This window comes from Ruditapes philippinarum, unplaced genomic scaffold (assembly GCF_026571515.1).
Source record: "Ruditapes philippinarum isolate M1 unplaced genomic scaffold, ASM2657151v2 ctg5421_1_1_1_1, whole genome shotgun sequence".
In the NCBI taxonomy this organism is placed as follows: domain Eukaryota; kingdom Metazoa; phylum Mollusca; class Bivalvia; order Venerida; family Veneridae; genus Ruditapes; species Ruditapes philippinarum.
Window position 1 is genome coordinate 83,732 of NW_026859801.1, and position 22,576 is coordinate 106,307.

Genomic DNA, 22,576 nt, shown 5'->3' on the forward strand with positions numbered 1-22,576 from the left:
TAGAATATCAATTCATTGTGTCTCGTATGACATGATACTTTAAATGAAAGTATGTGCTTTTGTACGATTAAAGAACACTATATTGTAATCATATATAAAAGTTTGCTTCCAAATTTGCATTGCATATTATTTTTTTTCCTTCCTGGCACACGAAATGACATTCATTTTACCACTAGATATGTATTGTATGTATTTGATATTAGCACATGTTTTATTATTCATTTATCATTCATTTGTTTGACTTGAATGTCATCTTAAATGAGTTTGACTTCCTGTAAAATTTACAGGGCAGAACGGAATTTGAAAACGATTTTTCACTTGTCATTTTAAATAACAAATTGAAATCTGAGAATCTGGCCATTCTAAATAAGATATAAAGAATAGTAGTTGTATTATAAATAAAATATAAAGGATAGTACTCGCTTTTATAAAATACTGCTGTAAACGTGTAGCAACCTTGACAGAAATTGTTCCATTTTCAACAATATGCCATAGATTGTTTTGTATGATAAAGAAGTGAAAATACACAAATAAATAATTTAAAGTATATATTTATTTTAATTCTACTCTTAATTTCCATTTCATGATACTAATTTATGCTATAAATGTTAAGACTCTTATACGTGTTATGTGAATTATGCAAAATGCAAATATGTCAGCCAAAGACATTTTAGCTAGCGGAAACAATAAAAGCAACCAGTTTATTTACATAATGATTGGAAAATACCTCGGCATTCCCATAACGTCAAGCGGGAAAATATGACACCCCGAAGGCTCGTAGCCTCGTAAAATTCTGGCAAGCTGATTTTGTTTGGTAAAGCGTGTCACCTTACTTCATAATCTTTAGTTGTCGTGGCCTAATATCCATGTCAAAGTACACAAGTCACGAAAAGACACGGGTGATAAAATATGCTTATGTCATAGGACGAGAAATATTTAACTATATTTAGTTGTGTTTAATCGCGTCACATTCTAATAAAGTATGAAGTTAACCCAGTAAAAATATTGTGTGTTACTTGTCCAAAGTCGGGACCAAATATCCTGTTATGTCCTCTATTATCACTCGACTCTATCATCTGTACATGTCGTTAGTAACCTGTAATGTTATGTTTATTTGAGGATTATTAAAATTAACACCTTAGCTATATTACAGCTTTATTGTTTTACATTCATACATACACTGTAACTCTCTTTAAAAACATGATATACATAACATATTAAAACAACTATCTAAATAGCTCCACCTCTTGGGTAGGTACTAAGTGTCAGTCATCACATCCTCCCTTGATTTGAATAGTTTCTCACGTAAAATTCATAAACTAATAATATCTATGTCTAATATGAACAAATAGAAAACTAATTGCTTATAAGATAAATATAACACTTTAATGCGTGCTTATTAGATAAATATAACAATTTAACACAACTTCTAATGTCAACACACCCTTTGTTTGATAACACAATTATTATCCAAAGTATGGTTTTACATGACACACATTTCTGTAATAAATGTTGCCACTTGTACTTATCACCTTCACAGATGTCCCCTTTTGACTTACAACCCTACAAATATCATTTGCCTAATTAGTTAACATTTTATCTTTATTTTTCTCATGTCTGAGAATTAGGACTCTCTGCCCTATCTTGAATTTTATGTACCCTTTGGCCATATGTTTGTTTGCCCAATATTGAATTCTGCGTTTCTGTATCCTGTCCCTATTTCTCAATTTTGCGTTAACTCTTATTTCGTCTAACTGTGGAATTTTTGTTTTAACATCTTTGTTAAACATCAAAAATGCAGGTGCAAAATCTATTTGACCTAGGAAAGTATGGTGTTGTCCTACAATGTTTGATGCCATGTTCATGAAAAAATAACTTAAATTCCTCACTGCAAAACTTTGGTGCATTATCCGTTCTAATTTGACTGGGTTACTAAACATTGCATACCATTTACTTAACTGATTTATGATTGACTTACTTGTGGTTGACTTTAAACTTGCCACTAAAGGATACCTAGTGTAATAATCTATCAAATCCAACAGGTTCTCATTATTTATTGGACCCATAAGATCTATGCTTAGTTCTTTCCATGGGGAAGATGGAAGTTTTGTCATTACCACAGGAGGTTCTTGCGGGGTTTGAGACAACATCTGACATGCATGACAAGATTTTATCATGATTTCTACTTGTTTGTCTAAGTTTGGGAACCAAACTTTTTCTTTAATTAGCCGTTTTGTGTTCTGTATTACCATATGAGATGAGTGGGCGGATTGAAATACACGGGATTGTAAATGCTCTGGAATGCAGAGTTTATTACCCTTCAAGATAAGAGAATCTTTGACCGAAAGATTATGTCTGACCTAGTACACGCCCGGCAAACTGTCGCTCCACTTCAAAATTGTGGTATACGGTAAAACGAGCGAACGGCATTTCCGAGATAGAGCGGAAGGCCGATTTAAACGGATAATTGTAAGTGTAGTTTATGTTTTTGCCTCGTTATTCATTAATAAGTTGTATTTTTTCGAAACACGGAAAATGTAGTTCCGTGTAGGATTGATTTAGGCTTCCAATGATCTAAGTTGTTACAAAAAGAAAATTGTATCAAGCCTTGGAGAACTTTTCCCCCTGACGAAATGAACGACGATTTGTTAAATATCAAATTTCAATTCGTGAAAACGCTCTACACTTAGGATTTTTTTATTTTGTTTTACAAAAATATTAACCCGTAACAAGAGCTAGCCTTTCGCGCAAAATAAACTACTCTTGGTGGATTTCTTAAATTTGTATATCGATTTTTTTTCGAAAGTAGTGGAGGCAAAGGGCAAGAGATGGAGCGAAAGGACGGTTGTTGTGCGCAAGGCTCTATTGAGTTGGTATAAATAGCATAGTCTACGAATTTCTATAAAAAAATCTTTCAAAGTTAAAATAGACGTACTAAAATGTGAGAGCCGGAGAAATATGAAAATGTATTAATTTATTTTTACTATAACTAGGTATTTCAATTATTAGTAATTTTAGTCCGTACACCGACTGAGAACTGCCATTCTTATTAAGTTCGTTTTGTTCATAGATACTCTGAAAAAAGGAATAAAATTTTACGATATTTCTTTTAATTTATTTTTTTTTTCTTTAATTAATCAAAATTTGTACTGATAATATGCAGTGTTTGATTATAAAAGTATACATTTCCATATATACTTTGAGAGGAAAATGGTAAACTAAACAACAATGTTAAATAAGAAAAAAAAGTATCTTGAAACATAACTGAACCACTACAGTTAAACTATAACCCCCCTTCTCCGGGTCTCGTATCCCCTTCCCCTATGCTCCTTTATTTTGTAAGCTTGTTAAGCAGTCATTTATGTTTTTTCTTTGTTTTCCTTGTCAGCTTTTATGATTTCTTTTAATGTTTCATTTTAAAATTAGTGATTGACCTGTCCGTGCTTCGCAATTCGCCATGTCCTGTTTTTGTTTGAGGGCCTCCTGGGCTCCTTGTCACCGATTCTTGTTGCTGGGTCGCGTGGGGGTGGCGTTCATTGAACGCCGCCTTTCCTTGTTAATCTTGTTTATCATATTTCATATCCTTAGAACGACCGACACTTTGTCAACCATTTTCATAAAGATTCCCCACCTTACAAAAGTATTTCTATTTCAAGAAAACGTGGTTTTTTTGTGTTTGATCTGAACATGTACGTTAGAGCTATTAATTACAGAAAGTCATAGTAAAATGAACTCGGTAGTAGTGATCCATTTTATGTCCCCCGTGTATTGCATGATTTTGTCTCTGTTCTGATGTTGTCGAATTTGCACGGACACACGTTTTTAAATGTACATAACCGTGTCAAAAATCATGATTTGATTTCTGTGATATTGGTCAGAGGTTCGGCATTTAGGACTGCCCTGACTTTTGCGTCAGCAATTTTGATGCCATCTTTGGACAGTATATGACCCCTGAACTTAAGTTTAGTTTTACAAAACTCACATTTGTCACGGTTCAGAGTAAGATTTTTTTAACGCAACCTTTGTAAGACACGGACAAGGGCTTTATCGTGTTTTTCAACAGAGTCTGCATAAATTATTATGTCATCAGCAATACTTTGTCAATTTGGAATAATTATCTTGGAACAATTGCTGGATGATTCTCTGGTGTGTTTCTGGGGCAATATTAATACCACAATTTAATACTTTGTACTGGTATAAACCCTTGTGACATACAAAAGTGGTAATATATCTTGATTTTTCATCTAGTTCTATCTGGTGAAAAGATTGTTTTAGATCTAATTTTGCAAATATTACAGATCCATTCATCTGCATCAAAAGCTCCTCTATATTTGAAATATAGGAAATCTTTCCCTCAATATAGCTTTATTTGCCACTCTCATTTCAACGCAAAGTCTTACATCATTATTTTGTTTTGGGATGGGAACTAAATTGGACACCCAGGAAGTCGGACCCTCTACCTTTTCAATAATATCAAGTTTTTTCTAATTCGTCTATCTTTTTCTCAACTATTTGTGTCATTTTATATGGAATTCTTCTGACATTTTGTGCTACTGGCTGAACAGATTCATCTATATAAAGTTTCAATTTAAAACCTTTAATTCTTCCCAATCCTTGAAATCTATCATTAAATTCAGACAAAATAGATTCTGTTGTTTGCTGTTGACCTAATTTAATTTGTGCTGGTTCAAGAGAATGAAATTTTCTAGGCGGCAATGGGCCAATATGAAGTAAACCCAACTTTAAAGCAGTGTCATGGCCTAAAAGTGGTTTGCCTGTACCTTTGAGAATTCGAAACTCTACACTGTGTGTTTCATTATTTACCCTTATGTTGAGATATGCCATACCAATAAGTTTTATTGGTGTTTTGATACCATAAGGATATACCTTAGAACTTGTGGGAAGTAAGCTAGTGTGTTTATGTTTAAGTTTACTAAACAAATGTTCATCAATGATATTGACAGATGACCCACTATCAATTAAAACATCAAATGTTTTATTTTCAAGGACAATTTGAGTGGCAGCATTCTTACCAGAAATTGTGAAATTGTGTATATTTCCTCACTGCTTTATCCATCAAAATTATCTTTTTCTAAAACATTTACACTTTTACTTTTACACTGTTTTGCAAAATGGTTCTGTTTTCCACATTTGAAACATGTTACACCTACAGACTTTTTACACTGTTGACCATAATGTCCGATATCCCCACACCTGTAACACTTTGCTGTGCTAATGTCATATTTCTTCCTTTGTTGATGATAGTTTTGTTGGTGGTGTTGTCGTCTTGACTGTATTTCAAAACTCGAGGCTGTGCTTGTCTTCTTGATCTAGAGCGCAATTTGTTAACTTCTACTTCGTCGACTAAATCATCTTTCTTGTTTAACATTAACTTCGCTTGGGTGTCAGATAATTCTAAGGTTCTTGCTACTTCTTGGAGTCTTTCTCATGTTAAGGTTTTTGTTGTTAAAAATTTTTTTCACAAATCGTCAGATACACAAGATTCTAAAACATGATCCCGAATTTGGTTGGGTTTGGTCAATAAACTCACAGGACACTGCCTATTTCGGCAAACGAACAACATAGTTATCAATTGTTTCACCACACATTTGATTTGATTGATTAAACACATGCCTTTCGTATTGAATATTCTTTTTGGATTTGAAATAATTGGATAGATTGTCAGCTGCATCCTTATATGTAGTTCCAGGGCTGCCTAAGCTATCAAAGACATCTTCGTTCATTCAACGCTGCCTTCCCTTGTTGATCTTGTGTATAATATTTTGTATTTTTGACCCACCGACATGCAGTAACAATGCTCTATTTTGAGAATCTTTAGTAACTCCAGCTGCTTGGATATATATTTCAAATCGTTTTTCGTATTGTTCCCAAGCTTTTGATAAATTTGTTTGCTCCCCAACTACTATAAATGGTCCTGGTGTTGATAGTTCAAATTTGGCTGCCATCAGTTTATTTCATGTAGACACTGTTTTAATTGTTTTCTTTGCTTATGTATTTAAATTGTTTCACTCAGATTTTTGTTTTAAATTAATCTGCTTAATTCCACATTTATTGTTTTGGCTTGCATTTTTTTATTGAACTGTTTAACATGAACTATTGTTTTACACTTTTATTGTTTTTAAAACACTATTATTGTTGTTTTTTCACACTTAAATTGTTTTCAATTCCATTTGTTTGAAGGAATTAAAATTGATTTATTCCAACTGTTTCAAGATCAGAATATTTGTTTTAATCCTCATTTATTTGTTGTCTTTAAACTTTATCTTCATTCTCGTCGCCAATGTAACATTATGTTTATTTGAGGATTATTAAAAATCAACACCTTAACTTACAATACAGCTTTATTGTTTTACATTCATACATACACAGTAACTCTCTCTAAAATGCATGATATACATAACATATTAAACAGCAATCTAAAAAGCTCCACCGCTTGGGTGTGTACTAAGTGTCAGTCATCACATAACCTGTCACCCGTAGCTGGATTATCCTGTGTGCGATGCTTCATTGCACTTTACATATTGTCATAGGATACTACATTTACTTTTATATTTTGTAAATATTTGTTATAAATATATATCTTGTATATTTACAGGTTGGTTATCTTACATTATTCGGAGTTAACATATAATAGAATGTGAAATTTGTATACTGTAAATCCGGTATTTTTCGCGATGTTTTAATTTTTGCTATATGTATGCAAGTACATTTTGTATATAAAATAAATAAATAAAAAACGTCTCTTATTAACACCATTAACATTGACCTTGTATAAGAGCGACACAGTATAGGATTTACCTTCAACCTACCCTGTTATATTGCGGAAATAAAATTCAAATAATCGCGAATATAAATTTCTGACCCTGCCTTCGCGAATTCATGAATTCGCGAAATAATCTGGGTCGGGGTTTTCGCGAAGTAAAGATCACGTGAATATTAAGCAATTTTCAGTATAGTAAATAAGAGTAAGATAAATAGAGATTAGTTTACTCACCTTTTTGACTTAGGATATGTACATGTAACCTTCATAAGATGTTAGTACTTTATCATATAAACAAACAATTCATAGCAATTGATGTAATTTTCTGTAAATTGCTCCATACATTTTATCAAAGCATATGTACTAGGTTTATTATTATATTTTGTGAATAATTGTTATAAATATCTTTGATATTTACAGGTGTTGCGTCCTTTGTCTTATATACATGAACCAATACAAATAACTGCCGACTGGCCTACGTCGACACTTATGAGTAAACATATTTTTTTTTTAATTATAACTAAATATTTTGCGTTTGATGTCCAGTGACAATGCTTTTCTTATATAGAGAAATACAAATACGTTTAGGGACTTTGAGATAAATCATCTTATCAGATTTGAACGACCCTTTCTACTGGTAGCATATTTGCAATCGTGCAGAAAATACCAGGGATACTCTTTTTATATATTTTTAGATAACTTGTCAAGATTTAAACACAAAAATTACATTTTTACGACCAAGAATAATCCCCCTTTGCTTTAGAAATAATAACAGTGGCAAAATGGCATTTTACAGTTTAGTTATCTTGTTAAGTACCATTCGTTGTTTATGTCGGATCCTTCATATGTGTCAGTTGTTATTATCGAAACTTTGTCTATGGTTTAACTCATTTCTATAACACATTTACGACAAGCGAGGTTTAACGTACGCGTAAAATGGCTGCGAGGGAATGATTGCATTGCATACCTTTAGAACAGTCGTATAAAATGCTACCTAGAAGAATGTCTGTTTAGATCTGCGCAATTGTTGAAATCAAAGGCACGGAATTCCACGCTCGTACTTGTTAAACTCGTTTTATAATGTGACACGACGGGTACTCTTCAGTCAATGTCGTAATGTGCCAGGAATCAGGCAAATTGTGTCTTAATTATATATAGACAATGTTGTAATGATTTATCATAATGCCTTGCACATTAATTAATTACAAATGTATATCCCTATTAAACGATATATAAACTTAAAATAAGCAAATGGCCAACGATAAAACATCAAATTTCAGCATAAACGTAGTATATAAGACATTGCAGACATCAGACCCGTTTACCAAATACAGCACACGTGTGACCTCGATTTACTATAACAAACGCGGCTACCAGAAATAGGTCCGCATAGAACTATCAAAATCATATCAAAAGAGAAAAAAAAAGATAAATTACTTCAAAACGAACATGTTTCCTTGTTTAACAGTTCCTCTTTAGGTGGAGGCAACGTGTTTACGCATGATTTAATTTTAGCCTGGTTATAATAAATTTCGGTAAACTTAACACAGTTGCACAGTGAACGTTTTTATGTACTCGTGTTTTTCTTATTGACGACTCGCAAAAAAATCGTCATTCCGCAGTAAATCATGCGTCTTATTCAAAAGCATATAAGACTCGGCTTCTCTCATTTACATCAATCATTGAACTTTAAGTTGAATACATACCTGTATTTTTTAGTGTAAAAGTATTTTGACATCAGTTAGCAGTCTGTTTCAAATTTGCCTTCACCAATCTATAACATCTATATGGATCGATGTGTAAATGTAAATGCTGTTAAGGTTGGGTAAATCGAGTACATTCAGTCATAAACAACCTTGTTTTCTCAGATTTATTGTACCGCAATCAATGAATTTGTTTTGATAAAAAAGAACTTGAAGAGACCCGTTCATTCAAGAATTAAATCCCTCTTTGAATAATACATCAAAACTAGATTACTATAGGAACTCTAAATCTGTGTTTTGTTATGAGACATGTTAAAAAACTCATCATCAATGATTGATTGAGAAAGTCATTCACCTGCTCACAAAATAAGCAAATAACTATTGAAATTATAGCTGTTTAATAAAATATTAACTTACATATTTTTGTACTATATGTTTGTCAATGGTATTGCTTGTTTTAGCCATACTGAAAATATCATTTTTTAAATGGCCAAAGACAATTTCTTTTGCTAATTTGCAAATTAACTTTGTTTCGTTGCCTATCCAATTATTGTTTGTTGGTTAACTGGTAGATTGTTTGTGCAATTTCGGTTGCAAAAGTCACCGTCGCAACAAGCTCGACAAACTGGTACAGCTCTTGTCTCATGGACTAGTTGTCTACTTTTAGATGAGCAGTGCTAAAATAAAATTTTACATGATAACATTTTTTTTCATGAATAAATGATACATGTCAATTTGCGTAATAAATAAAAAAGATTTCTGGTCGTTTATGCAAAATGATTAAAAAAATATATCAATAATAGTTATACGTTAATAATACTGAGGCCCTAAAAGAATGTTGGTGACCGATCAGACATTTCTCGAACATATTGGTATAAGAAAATTGTATTATACTGAAATTGTAAAATATTTCTTGTGGTTACACGTCGCTTAAATGGAAGCGGTCTATAAGAAAGCAACAAGTTAGATATTTATGCTGCACATCCAATACCGCACCAAAAGATTTGAACAGACACAGGTAATTACAGTTGAATATCCTAAGCAATTATCACGTTTTCTTTGTATGTGCTCGTTGTTTGATAACTTGCATATTTTCGTGAAAAATTTAACCTAATGCAAAAATTCACAAAGTAATGTCATGTCTGAAACTCTGAATAAATAATTGTTTGTCTGTTTCGACAAAGATTGAAGGGATTGCTCAAAGCAAAATAATAAATCGCGTTAAAATTACAAAAATCCGCCGAGCCTTTAGTGTCAAGAAATGCCCTCCACCTTAGGCTTAATGTTTGTACACTGAATTTAAATTATTTAAATCAATCCACTTTTACTTTTAAAAGTAAGTTTACAGTTATTCGTGTTTGTTGTGCTTTGCAGATGCTTTATCTACAATTACTCTTAAATAATAATAAGGAGGCAACAATCGATTGAAAAAAATGCATAACGGTTGTTTAAAGAATTGCGATAAATTATACCCTAATCTCTGGTTCCCTGTCTAAAATTTGATTTCCGTCATAAAATATAGACTGTCTCATTGACACGTTATTAATTAGGTATATAAAAAGGATGAAAATCAAAAGACAATGATAAACATTATCACTTAAGTTTATTTCAGTTGCTTAATGCTTGGTGACATGTTGAACACCAGAAAAGCTATTTTTATTGGAGACTCTGAAAACAGTGTAATTGTTTGTTAAAACAAAGACAAAATGAAAAAAGAAAAACTTAAATGTTCCAAGTTGCTGAATGGGCGAATGCATATCTACTAGTCGCCACGTACAGCCACGTGCACGGGACGTCTAACAAGATTTTCTTCCATATTGCGTTTTAAATATTAAAGCTTACTTACTATCTTGCTTTCACATCCTAAGTGGTACTGGAATGAATCTCCCCATTTCACCTTTTCAATCCTACAGGACTAAGAATGAGTTGACAATTAACCATACAGTTTTTATTTCATTCACATTTTATTCAAAGTAGGCATACTATCTTGGATAAAAAAACCGTAACGATGTATAACATTAAAAAAAATAAGTGTGTATTTCATATATTTAAAGTTCTATAAGGAACATGCCTGCAGACGGAAATGAAATTAAACTTGAAATCTAATGAGAATGTAAGGACAAATGATTAAATCATTATAGCTTGTAAAGAAATAACCCCAACAGCAGATATTATAAGAAACCTGGTTATATATTTCACTGTTTACGTTATCATTGACTTTGTATAAAATATTTAATTTGCTGATTTAAATACAAGCTAAATACCTCGCTCGAAGAACACAATGCTATTTGATCGCAGTCTATTGGCTCGCTAACATGCGCACAATCTAAACAAAGTGGACCTCTTTTCTGTCGAGGTGGGAACGCTTTAAAAATCAATTTATTTGTTAAGTAAAAAGTGTTTTACATTGTAATTAACAGTCAGTTAGAGCCAAACCACATTCCAAACTTAGAACAATAAAAGAATAAAGAAAGTTTAAAGGTTACATTTGTTTATTAATTTATTATAGTAATTAGATCTCCGGATAAAAAAACTATGATTATATATTATGTTAAATGTATCGCATTATTTTATTGGCAGACAAATAATTGAATATATTTAAATGTGTGCATAGTTATAATAATGCAAAGTAATAATAAAACGAAAATTTTATCTATCTTGCGTTTGGAAAATCTTTAAGCTGTATATTTAACACTCCAAATACAGGACTTTAATTTCTCTAATTAGCTTGAATGTCAAACATACGTCCGACAATTAATACTAAAAAACAAAATACCAAAGAACAAATGAAAAATCAAAATCAATTGCATATATTTTGTCAATATCATTTATTTCTTAATTATCGACCACCATGCTAGTTCTTTAGTATATTCGATTTGAATGCTTCAAAGGTCGCACGTGCAATATAATTTCTTCCGATCCGGATCATTAACTCTTATGCATTAATAAATAATGCTATTTAAAGATAAACTCAGCATTCTGGTTACTGTTAACTTTTGTGCATCAAAAATATTCTCGTTTTTTTTTACAATATTTAGAAACATTTTACCTGTGCCACCACAACCTTGTGAATTACAAAAACTTGTCTCACAACATTGCAGACAACTAGATGTCCCATTAAAGGAATGCTGCATACATGTCTAAAATATAAAAAAAAGATTCTCTATTTGAAATGGGCCTGTTATGTAGGTTTTTGTTTTTCTTTCCTATTTATCTTCTTTTTTCACTTTAAGGGTAGTCATATATCCTTTTGATTAGATAGCAACATTGACAATTAAAATAATTGTATGCAAATGATTTAGATAAATTATATGTGTAAACCTGTATATCTTTACATCCAGAACTGTAATGTGTATGACCATTATCCAAGGTATACTTCTCAACAAAACATATCTGAAGTTCATAGAATATACCTTTTGAAATATTTTTGTGCTAATGACCAAAGAAAAATAATTAGATAAAGAAATGAATAAATAAATAAATAAATAAGTAAAATAAGTAAATAAAAAACTAACAAACCATTGTAGATAGTAAATATTTAAATGCAGTGCATATCTGAATTTTATCGATTCTACAGTTTTAAAGATTCAAGATTCCTTATAAAGTAACGTTCACAAGTTATTTTTGTTATACATGGCATAATTAACATAAACGCATGTAACATATGACAAATATAAAAAAGGATATGGATGATTAAACTTACTGAAAATAAATTAAGATAATGAACATATACTAGGGGATAAACTATGATAGATGCTACTAATATAACACAGGCATATTTCACATTACATTTACCCTACATTATCACATATTTAAATTAGAATACTATATGCAACGCGTAAATAAGTTTAGAAATTATATAAACATATACATGGTTACGCGAAACAGCAGCCTTAAATTGAATAATTATTGTTGTTAACAATGCTTTTATCTTATTATAAATGCTTCTCGTATGTGTGTCCATAGTTTAAATACTTCAGAATAGATTTCAATTGCATATGTTCTATAAATTTTCAAACACATGGTCTGTTATAATAGAAATAATATAAGGTTTGGGATATGATTGTATGCTGAACAGATACAAATAAAATGATATTTATCTTTGAGGTCAGCGCTGTTGCAAATCATACAATGTCTTTGGTTTCGTTCAATTTTACTTTTACCATAGCGGCAAGTTTGAATTCGAATAAAAATATCAGGATTGTTCCATAAACATTAAAATCCATTTTTAATATATTTCTAATATTATTATTTTATATATGATTTTGAAATAAAATTGTTTACCTGGTTGCCATGACAGCGGTCAACAGAGTCGCATAATTTCAGATCTATAATGTCATTGCAGGAGAAACATATTTTATCACTGTTACGCGCAATATTCGCTACAAACAAAACAATAAACAAGTTTTGAATCGATTACCTAATATAATAAGTATTACCCTATTCTAAACTTTCTTCTTATATTGTAATATATTTGTTCCATAGTAATGAAGGTTGGACAATCTGATTTTCTACAACTTTTTCTTTTGTGTGTCAATCTTATGAAACATTTGACAGTGAATTAAATTCTTTCTTTTTTTCTTCATAATTTTAAAGTCGACTCTCGAACAATTTGAAACATAGAATGTCTCTATTGTATAACACCTATAAATATTGTGAAAATAAAATGAACCGAAACATATGCTGCTATGTTAAGTACTAGTATCATTTTTACAGTTAAGCATTGATTTCATCAACGCGCCATTCATTTTTAAAGCAGCATGACCATTTTTCCTGAACATTTTTAAGTTTATCTTAAACAATTCACACATTGCAATGACAGTCATATTAATATATTCATTTATGAAGATTTCTTACTGTGAACGAAAAATGTTGCTATATTTGAAATGACAGCTTGAATCTCAGGTTGTGTGTTAAAGGCTTTACAGTTAGCCTGTTTATTATGATCGCTGTTTTGTGGGTTGAATGTAAAGGATATATAGGTTGATCTTTGTTTTTCTTCTGTACTAATATACCATACTATTGAAGCTGCCGATCTGCTTATACTTGTTGCACATGTCAGAGTTTTACTTACACCACTCATAACTCATACTATTTATTCTATCTTTAAGTGTACTATTTGATAGCTGAACTGAATAAAGGAAAGGCCAGTAAGTAAAAATATTTATTTATCTACCGCTATAAGAGGATGTAACATGATCAATTAAACTTACACCACAATAGAAGTAAATACGATGGCACATATAAAACAAGGTACAATGTATCATGATTATATAATATACTCTTTAAAGAATACATTGACTACTTGTAAATTACCGTAAGACAGTTCTCAATCGCGTATCAATTGATAGATCCCTACACTGAACTTTTATGTGAATGACAATAGACAATTTGAATGACACTTTGACAGATATGCTGTGGTAAAATAATAATTGTATCCACTAATTTTATGATTAGAATTAGACAGATCAAGGATCTATGCATAGCAATATCTAATCAAAATACTGTTCGATTATGGATAACAATCATGTTGCTTGCTTCTTTGTATCGGATATGGACCGAGTATGAGGTATTACTGCTGAAGAAAGACCTGGTCGACAATTTAATGTTTCATGAAATAATGTCTTTCTAAAGCAGAAAGACCGATAATCGAAGTCGATATCCAACATACACACCGTCATCCTTTTGGCTTGAGCAATGGCTAATCCGCAGCATTTGATATAATGCACAGATTATTTACACAGCGCATCTACAGTTAAATTCTATTACGTTATGCTTAAGAATAAACCAAATGTTGCATTTAACTCTGTTTTTCTATATAGAAATAACAATCTAAATGCTAAATATGCAATTTGCCAATATTTAAAAGAAAATTGGTCCGTAATATAACTCATTTAAAACAATGAATAGTTATGATGATAGTTCTTTGTGTCCGCATTTACAACAGACCACGAAATATGTACATGTAAGTACGAAAGGCCAGTAGGGTCATTTCAACTTCATGAATTCCCGACTTCATCTTCAAGAATTCAAATTTTTAACTTCGTGAATTCACGTTTTCAACATACGGAATTCACGAATTCACGATTTCAACTTCATGAATTCACGATATTCCACTTCATGAATTCGCGATTTCAACTTCATGAATTCACGATTTCAACTTCATGAATTCACAATTTCAACTTCACGAATCAACTTCGTGAATTCATTATTTCAAATTCACTATTTCAGCTTCATGATTTCACGATTTCAACATCATGAATTCACGACGAATTCGCGATTTCAACTTCACAAATTCATGATTTCAACATAATGAATTCACAATGTTAACTTCAACGTTTATGCCACGTGGCCATGATGTCATTTGTCGCCATATCGAATTGGTAATGGAGTTGCGTGAAAAAAATGTTTAGTGCTCTTTTACTTAAACAGTTTTATCTATCATTATTTTCATTATAAATCTGATTAAAGTATTTGTAGGAAAATTATTCATATAAGTTGGTTTTAAAAGTACATATATGGAGATCTAGAACACATACAACCCGCTATATTCTAAATAAGAAACCGTATCTAAACCAGAAGTTAAAATACTGTTTAAAATATACATCAGGGTTTAATCTCTGTGCATCTGTTTGTCAGAATTGCTTTTTTCATGTACAAGATATAATAGTTTAAGTAATTCTTGTGTTACATCCAATTGCAGACGCTGGTGTAATCTTTCATCATTATTTCTATGGCATTTCCTACATTGGCAACAGGAGAACGTATTGTGAATAAAGAAGCGATGATGGATTAGATAGTTCATTATTTCTCTTTGGGATATATATAAAACAAGATATGAGCTAGTCTTCTGTTTGTTCGTGAAATAAAAGTCGTTTGGATCATTGATGCCAGCACTATAAAGTGTTGATAATTAAGTACCGCTCAAGCCGGTGCTAGGGTGCGTGAGGGATGTTATTCATTATCCCTCGTGTATAAACCGAGTCTGCAATTCTCTTGTAATATCGTCGCTAAAAAAATCATAAAGAGATAAAGAGACTACATTTACATGTGCGAACCATAGAATCAAATAATGAAGATAATGTTTTCGTGCAATACTTGGATAACTATCTTAATGTGGTAAATTGTTTGGTTATAAAGCAATGTGAAAAAGACTTCAACTTCAATATGGTCTAAATGCACATCGGTCAACAGTGATAAGATTCTTGTCGATAGCAGATCAAGATGGCATGAAAGGAAGAAAACGCATGTGGATTTTTCGTAGGAAGTATTCGTGTCCGGGTCCAAACTTCATATGGCACATCGATGGATACGCTCAACTAAAACATTTTTGTTTTTCATGAGCCGGATAGTGTCGTAAAATACGGTGGCTTGAAGTTGGAACCAGTAATAACTAGAACTATCGCTGAATGCGATTCATACCCCAACCAATGTCCTTGACAGACGACGACTAGGAAAGGTGGTTAAGGGGGGAATAACTTAAATGGCACAAATATATATGCATAAAAAGAAATTATCTCTGGTTAAAAAACACAAATTGCACAGGAAGTAGTATAAATATATATTGTCAAATCATGTTCGAAACAATTACAAATAACTTTTCATTTTCCCAATGTACTAAAACAAACAAAAGCAGTGAATTTAAGAAAATAGCATGATTATGTCAAAATGTAATTAAGGGTGGAAAAACTTTGCATACTGAGCTTACTTGTGACCTTTCATATATTATATAGTTTCAAGTGAATATCTGTTCTAGTTTCAGAAACATTTAAGTATTAATGGTTATATCAGAACATTTTCTAAGCCTAAAAAGGGCATTGCTTGTGTCATAATTCACTGAAATTGTAGAATTTTCGTCATCTGAGCTTGCTTGTAACCATTCATATACATGTAAAGTTTCAAGTAAATATCTGTTCTGATTTAAGAAATATTATAGTAAATAAATTCAAAGACATAAAAATGGACTTAACTTTGTCAAAATACAATACAAAGTTATCCCCCCACTTTTTGTAGTTATAAATTTTACCTGCATATCTCACTTGCGACACTTCGTATATATTTGAAGTTTCAAATGATTATCTGTTCTAGTTTTAGAAATACTCAAGTACATGTTAAAATTTAAGAACATTTTCTAAGTCAATTTTTGACCTTCAAGTGTGACCTTGAACTTAAGCCGGCAAAAGGAAATCTTTCAATTAGTGTAGGACTTAAAGAGCGTACGCGACATACTGTCAAATATTTAATTGTTTGATATTTGAAATTCAATTATTACCTTGACCTTTAGCTTACACATGGGCAAAATGGGTTCTGCACATCCCCTTGTTTAGGTGCACAGAGCCAAGTTTGAAGAAAATCCTTCAATTGGTATAGGATTTAGAGCGCGGACACGATAATGGAAACGGACGAACGGACAGACCGACCGACGCGACAAAGCGAATCCATAATAGACCCCAGGACAAACTTCTTGGACACCATAACCAGTTTAGGCGGGATTGTTCTAAGAATTGATCGAGGAACTGAAAATGTCACTGTAGGCCAACTACAAATATTTTCCAGATTAGGACATACCGACGGCAATGCAGCAGACTGAGGTTTTATCGTTGGCAAAAGCACGACTAATTAACGGATCGAGTCATTGTGGATATTAAATCTGTTATAGAATAATTGTATATTACTGTTGCTTGAATTGAACTTTTCTTTTATTATTCATTTATTTCGGTTCATATTACATAATTAATCTTATCATTATATGACTTGCAATTTTGTCTTTTTAAGTAAAAAGCATAAAATGGTAGCCGTTATTATGATCTGGTTTAATAGTTTTTTATCTTTAAAGTTGAATCGTCTTTAATGGGTAAGTTTTCCAGTAGGTGTTTCATATGTATATAAAGACAGCAGTATTATATAACACTTTTGTGTCTCGTCTAAGAACCAGGTCCCTTCTTTGAAGATCTAGGTAACACTTATATTTTGAACGTCCACGCTATGGCAAGTAGAGATTATAGGTTCACATATTCGTGTCCGGACTATTAGTATGTCATGCATTTAAGACATTCTAAATAACTTGGCACACATGTCTACCACATCAAGATGACGTGCTGTGTACCTCCAAGGTCGGGGGCGTCTGTGGCCGAGTGGTTAAGGTCGTTGACTTCAAACCACTTGCCCCTCACCTCTGTGGGTTCGAATCCCGACAGGGACTTTAGATTCTTCCATGTGAGGACGCTTTCCAGCTAGCTTACGGAACGTCGGTGGTTCTACTCAGGTACCCGTTCGTGCCTGAAATAATGCACGGAAGGGCACCTGAGGTCTTCCTACACCAGCAAAGCTGGCACGTCACGATATGACCTATACTGTGTCGATGTGACGTAAAACCAAACACAAACAAACAAAACCTCCAAGGTCAAGATAAATCTAATAAATTCAAGGTACTTGTGCTCATAAGAGGATGTTTCCAAACTGTATATTTCTCTTAATTATACAAATGGTTCAATTTAATTAGCCATGATGAAAACAACTTGTCCAAAGCCAGTGAAATATATTTTACTCTAAATTCAACTGGAATTCATAAATTTGCAAACCATACACCTTTACAGAATAAAAGAACATGTATGTAAAGGCATCAGAATATGATTTTCTAATTGATTTCTTATGATATGATTTAATATTTTCTGTGATTTCACTGTTATTATATTAATAATGATTGATAAGAACGTGTTGTTACGCGTGATCTACGTGTTTGTGTCAAAACGAATGGAATCTGTAAGATAGAGTAGGTCATTTGAATGGTAAATAAAAGCTTTGTCTGTATTTACTTTTGTCTTTTCGAATATTCAGCCGATTGCCAAAACATTTGTATTTTCTTTTCTATTTCTTTAAGAACACTCTATTTGACTATGCTTCATAATGGTTGTTGCAGCTGCCTGTATGATCTAGTATAATATCGGATCGCTGCTTACAAAAACATCAAGTATAAAAATATGTTAAATAACCTCGTTGAAACTGAATTTGTTTTTTCTCCCATGCATATTTTATAACTTTAAACACACACTTTGGTTATGTATTTGGGTGCCAGTTGGTATCTCAAAAACTACTAAAACGAAAGATTGAAACGTATTTGGGACCATTATGTGCTATATACAAGGCCCGTTACACTAAAATGGATTTTGAAAAAACTATGGCCCTTTTTTGATCTTAGAAAATTCCACATTATCACGACTCTTGTTTTCCTACCGAGCACTAAGAATAATCGAGTGCACTGCTCTTGTTCATTGATAAGTAGCTACATAATACATTTTCTTTAAAAAGAACATTTATTGTAATAACTGGTGCTGTAAACAAAAAAATATGCGAGAATTAAAGATATACTATGCTAAAATTTGATATCAGAAAATATTGATAATTGCTACACAGTCTCTTTGTAAATATGAATAAATGTTGAAATGTCATGTTTAAAACTCTGCACTCTATAGGTTGTCACAATATGAATATATAGTGTCGTTAAAAAACTGGCTTGTTTTTTTAGAAAAAGCAAACTTTGTTTGTCCTATAAAAGAGAACGTGACTTCCAATGCATAGTTTATTCCTTATGAATTTCTATGTTTAAATAAATTTCTTTGATTAAAATATTTTACTCAAAGATGAGCATAGTATATCTTTAATGTTTATCATCGCGAAATATTTTACATTTTGATTCTTAAAAGGTTTAAGTCAAAAGGGCGACAGAAGACGTTCAGAAAAAAATAGCATTTCAATAGATGATATATAACTGACACAAACAGGACATCCACTATAATCCACTATAATCCACTATAACTACCGGCCACCATGATCAAAATGACCCATCAAAAATAAGACAAAACTAGAAATGTGTCTATAAAACACAGATGACACACTCATCCAATGCTACTAGATACAGGTATGTGCCTAGAAACTACATTTCTCAAGTGCGTAATTTGTATCTCTCTATTATTTTGTTATAAAAAGATAAACCCAACACTTCAATAGTTCAGTTGTACATACATGAGCTAAAAGAGAGGATAAAAATCATAATGAACCAAAAAAGATAAAAAGTTAATCAAAGATGCAAGTGTGTTAAAAAGGAATTATTAGATAAAATAATGATTTCAGAAAATGTAACTTGTAATTAAAGAGCGAAGGTAAAGATAAAAATACGGAATGGTTGATAAAAATTTGATGTATTACCGAGATGCACATGCTTATCAACATTCCTGTAAACATTTTGATGAGCTCGAGGACCTTTTGAGTTTCATGTGACACAATTAAAAAATTGAAAAAAAATGACATAATTTAAGGACTATATCTCTAACATTTCAATATAAATCTACACTCTAAATTTCTTTGCTTAACATGCTTATCAACATTCATGTGAAGTTTTTTTTACTCTAACTCCAGCAGTTTTATAGAGAAAGGCGACACAAGTTGAAATTTGCAAATTTTGACTAAGTAAGGGGCCATTACTCTAACAATTCTAAATTAATCCACATTTAAAACGCTGGAGTCACAACACCACACGCTGATCAACATTCCTGTAAAGTTTTTTAACTTTAGCTTCAGTACTTCAGAAACAGGCGACACAACATTTTTGGACGGACGGGCAAACAGCTGGACGGACAAGGGAAAATATAAATGCCAATAGTCTGAGAGGCATAATACAGGACAATCACCGAGGTATACGAGGGTTGTTTGGGAAGTTCTGAGAATTGTTTTATAGCACACGTTGTAGTCGGGTTAGCGTAAATATAAATATATACGCATTTTTTTCAAAATATACTGTACAGTATCTGAAAATATCATCATCATACACACAGAAACTAAAACATAATAAAAATAGTAAATAACCATATAACAAACACCCGGAGCACGCCGACGTCATTTGCAACGTTATGCGACGTTAAAGTCGATCGATCGTCGCACCTTTTCAACGTAATCACCTGCAATTTCGATGCATTTCCTGTGTCGGCTGATCCACTTATTGTATGTTCCCACGTTCCAGCTATCGGTAAAGGACGAGACTATAGCTTGCGTATGCTTAACAAGACCGTCAGCTGAGTCAATGCGTTTTCCACGCACCTGTGATTTGAGCTCCGGGAACACACAGAAGTCCATCGGAGCGAGGTACGGGCTGTATCTTCTTTAAAACGAGCATGCCATCTATACACTGTAGCCGGGCTGCATTTCTCGTATTTTCCTGTAGAATTGATCATTTTCATTGTTTCTGTGGAAGATTTTTCCAGCGCAACACAAAATTTCACGATGCTTCGCAATTCAACGTCACCTATCGACGTCATGTTGTTTACTCAATGGCTCTGGGCAACAACTTTAAAACAATGTTGATCCGTTGAAAATTTAAATAACGTTATGATATTTTCAGGAAATGACGTCATGACATTCCGCTGCTGACCAGCGTTTTCGCGCATTTTTTACGTTATCAAAATTACGAAATATTATTAGTGTAGCGCGTTATACCTTTCTTTAGAGTCGGACTGCTCCGGTGCGGCGTTATAGTGTTGCTATGGTTACTGCTATTTCCGGCTATTATTGTCTGATTCTATTTATTTTTAGGAATAGTTCCGTGATATGCTAATCTTAGTATGTGCAAAATATTACGTCTTAGAAACAAAAAATAAAGGAGATATGACAAAATTCCCAGAACTTCCCGAACAACCCTCGTATGTACAATGTTTGATTTACATCAACAATAAATAAAATCTTGGAACAAAATTGAAAAAAGAAAAACATTTCTAGCACAATTATTACAAAGGGGGAACAATTAAAAAGAACAGAGTTATGGTTCTCAGTTTCTCATGAAATTCCTCTGAGTGATATTTATTTCTTTTTTAGTTAAAATTAAGTTCTTTCACCTTTGTCTCGGAGCAGATGAATGGACAATCTGACCAATATGTACACCCTATCTCTATTAGGAGTATAATATACAGTGTCTTTATCCCTTTCTAAATTCTGATTTTGTAAGTGGTCAGGAATTGTTAAAAGATAAGTATCTTGTTCAATAAGATGCACGTTTGTACATGCGTCTATAATAAAGTATAATTTCTTTCGTATTTAATCATTCATGTGACATAATTAATATAAATCATAATTCAAAACTGCCACTGAAGGTGATTCATACTCTCATCCACCACTTTCAACTATTTGATATTGGAGTTTTCTGGAAATTTATCTAAACCTATATTTCATGGTGTTTCATTCGTGAATAATTACCATTAATTGCCTTGCTAAAATAGTATAATAATCGGCTAAACATGATTTTTTGTAAAAACAAAAGGGCAGATAACAAAGAAAACAATAATTTTTCTGACTCAAAATTGAATAAAAAGACATCAAATTTCATTTCGTTCTGTTGTTAACTTACCATACGGAAAATACTCAACCATTACAGTAACACGCAAAACTTAATAAGCGTCTAGATGATCATGATCAAACAGGAAATCAGTATCACAAGACGCTTTTAACTTCAGTTAAATTTTCTGCGCCATTGCAGTCGGACACGTGTTTTGTGGTCTCTTTCCTTTTCATTTTAGTGAACTGTTTTGAGGAATTATTTGTTTTATTTTATAAGTATAATATGGCAGAAGCCGTGTTAGTTCAGGAAAAGGAGAAATTATCTGAAACTGATTCGGAAATTTCGTCTAAAAATAGTACGAAAAAGAAAACATCGTCGAGGGGTAAGTCATCTGCTAAGTCTAAAGACTATGAAAATTTATTGGTTTTCTTAGAGAAGAAATTGAATGACAAGTTTGAGGAGCGTTTTTCTTCTTTTGACTCTAAGTTAGACATGTTGACAAATTTGTTGTCTAATAATATGTCTCAGGAAGGGAACGAGGACACTTGTATTGCTCAGAAAAGTTCCCAGTCTTTACGTACACAGGTCACAGACGAGGCAATTAGTGCTGCTCGCAGACCACTTCTATCCCTAGATAACAGCTTAGAAAGAGATTATGGTATTGCACCTGATAGGGGTGTACATTCACAGATTGCGCCTGATAGACAGACATTCAGTGGCTTTCTTGGGAGAGCAAGTTGATCCAGGTTCTAGCAATCGTAACAGCCG

At 32.3% G+C, this 22,576-nt stretch overlaps 1 protein-coding gene across 1 annotated transcript in view; it reads right to left on the reverse strand.

Annotated features, from left to right (window-relative positions):
* Positions 1-8,865: 8,865 nt before the first annotated feature.
* Positions 8,866-22,576, reverse strand: part of LOC132757958 (uncharacterized) — a 67,461-nt gene continuing 53,750 nt past the window's right edge. The window contains exons 4-9 of the mRNA XM_060749455.1: positions 12,769-12,866; positions 11,806-11,877; positions 11,534-11,624; positions 10,749-10,849; positions 10,331-10,399; positions 8,866-9,161 (exon numbers count right to left, since the gene is read on the reverse strand). Of these exons, the coding sequence (XP_060605438.1) occupies positions 9,024-9,161; positions 10,331-10,399; positions 10,749-10,849; positions 11,534-11,624; positions 11,806-11,877; positions 12,769-12,866 (569 nt within the window). The 3' untranslated portion in view covers positions 8,866-9,023. The remainder of the gene's footprint in view (positions 9,162-10,330; positions 10,400-10,748; positions 10,850-11,533; positions 11,625-11,805; positions 11,878-12,768; positions 12,867-22,576) is intronic.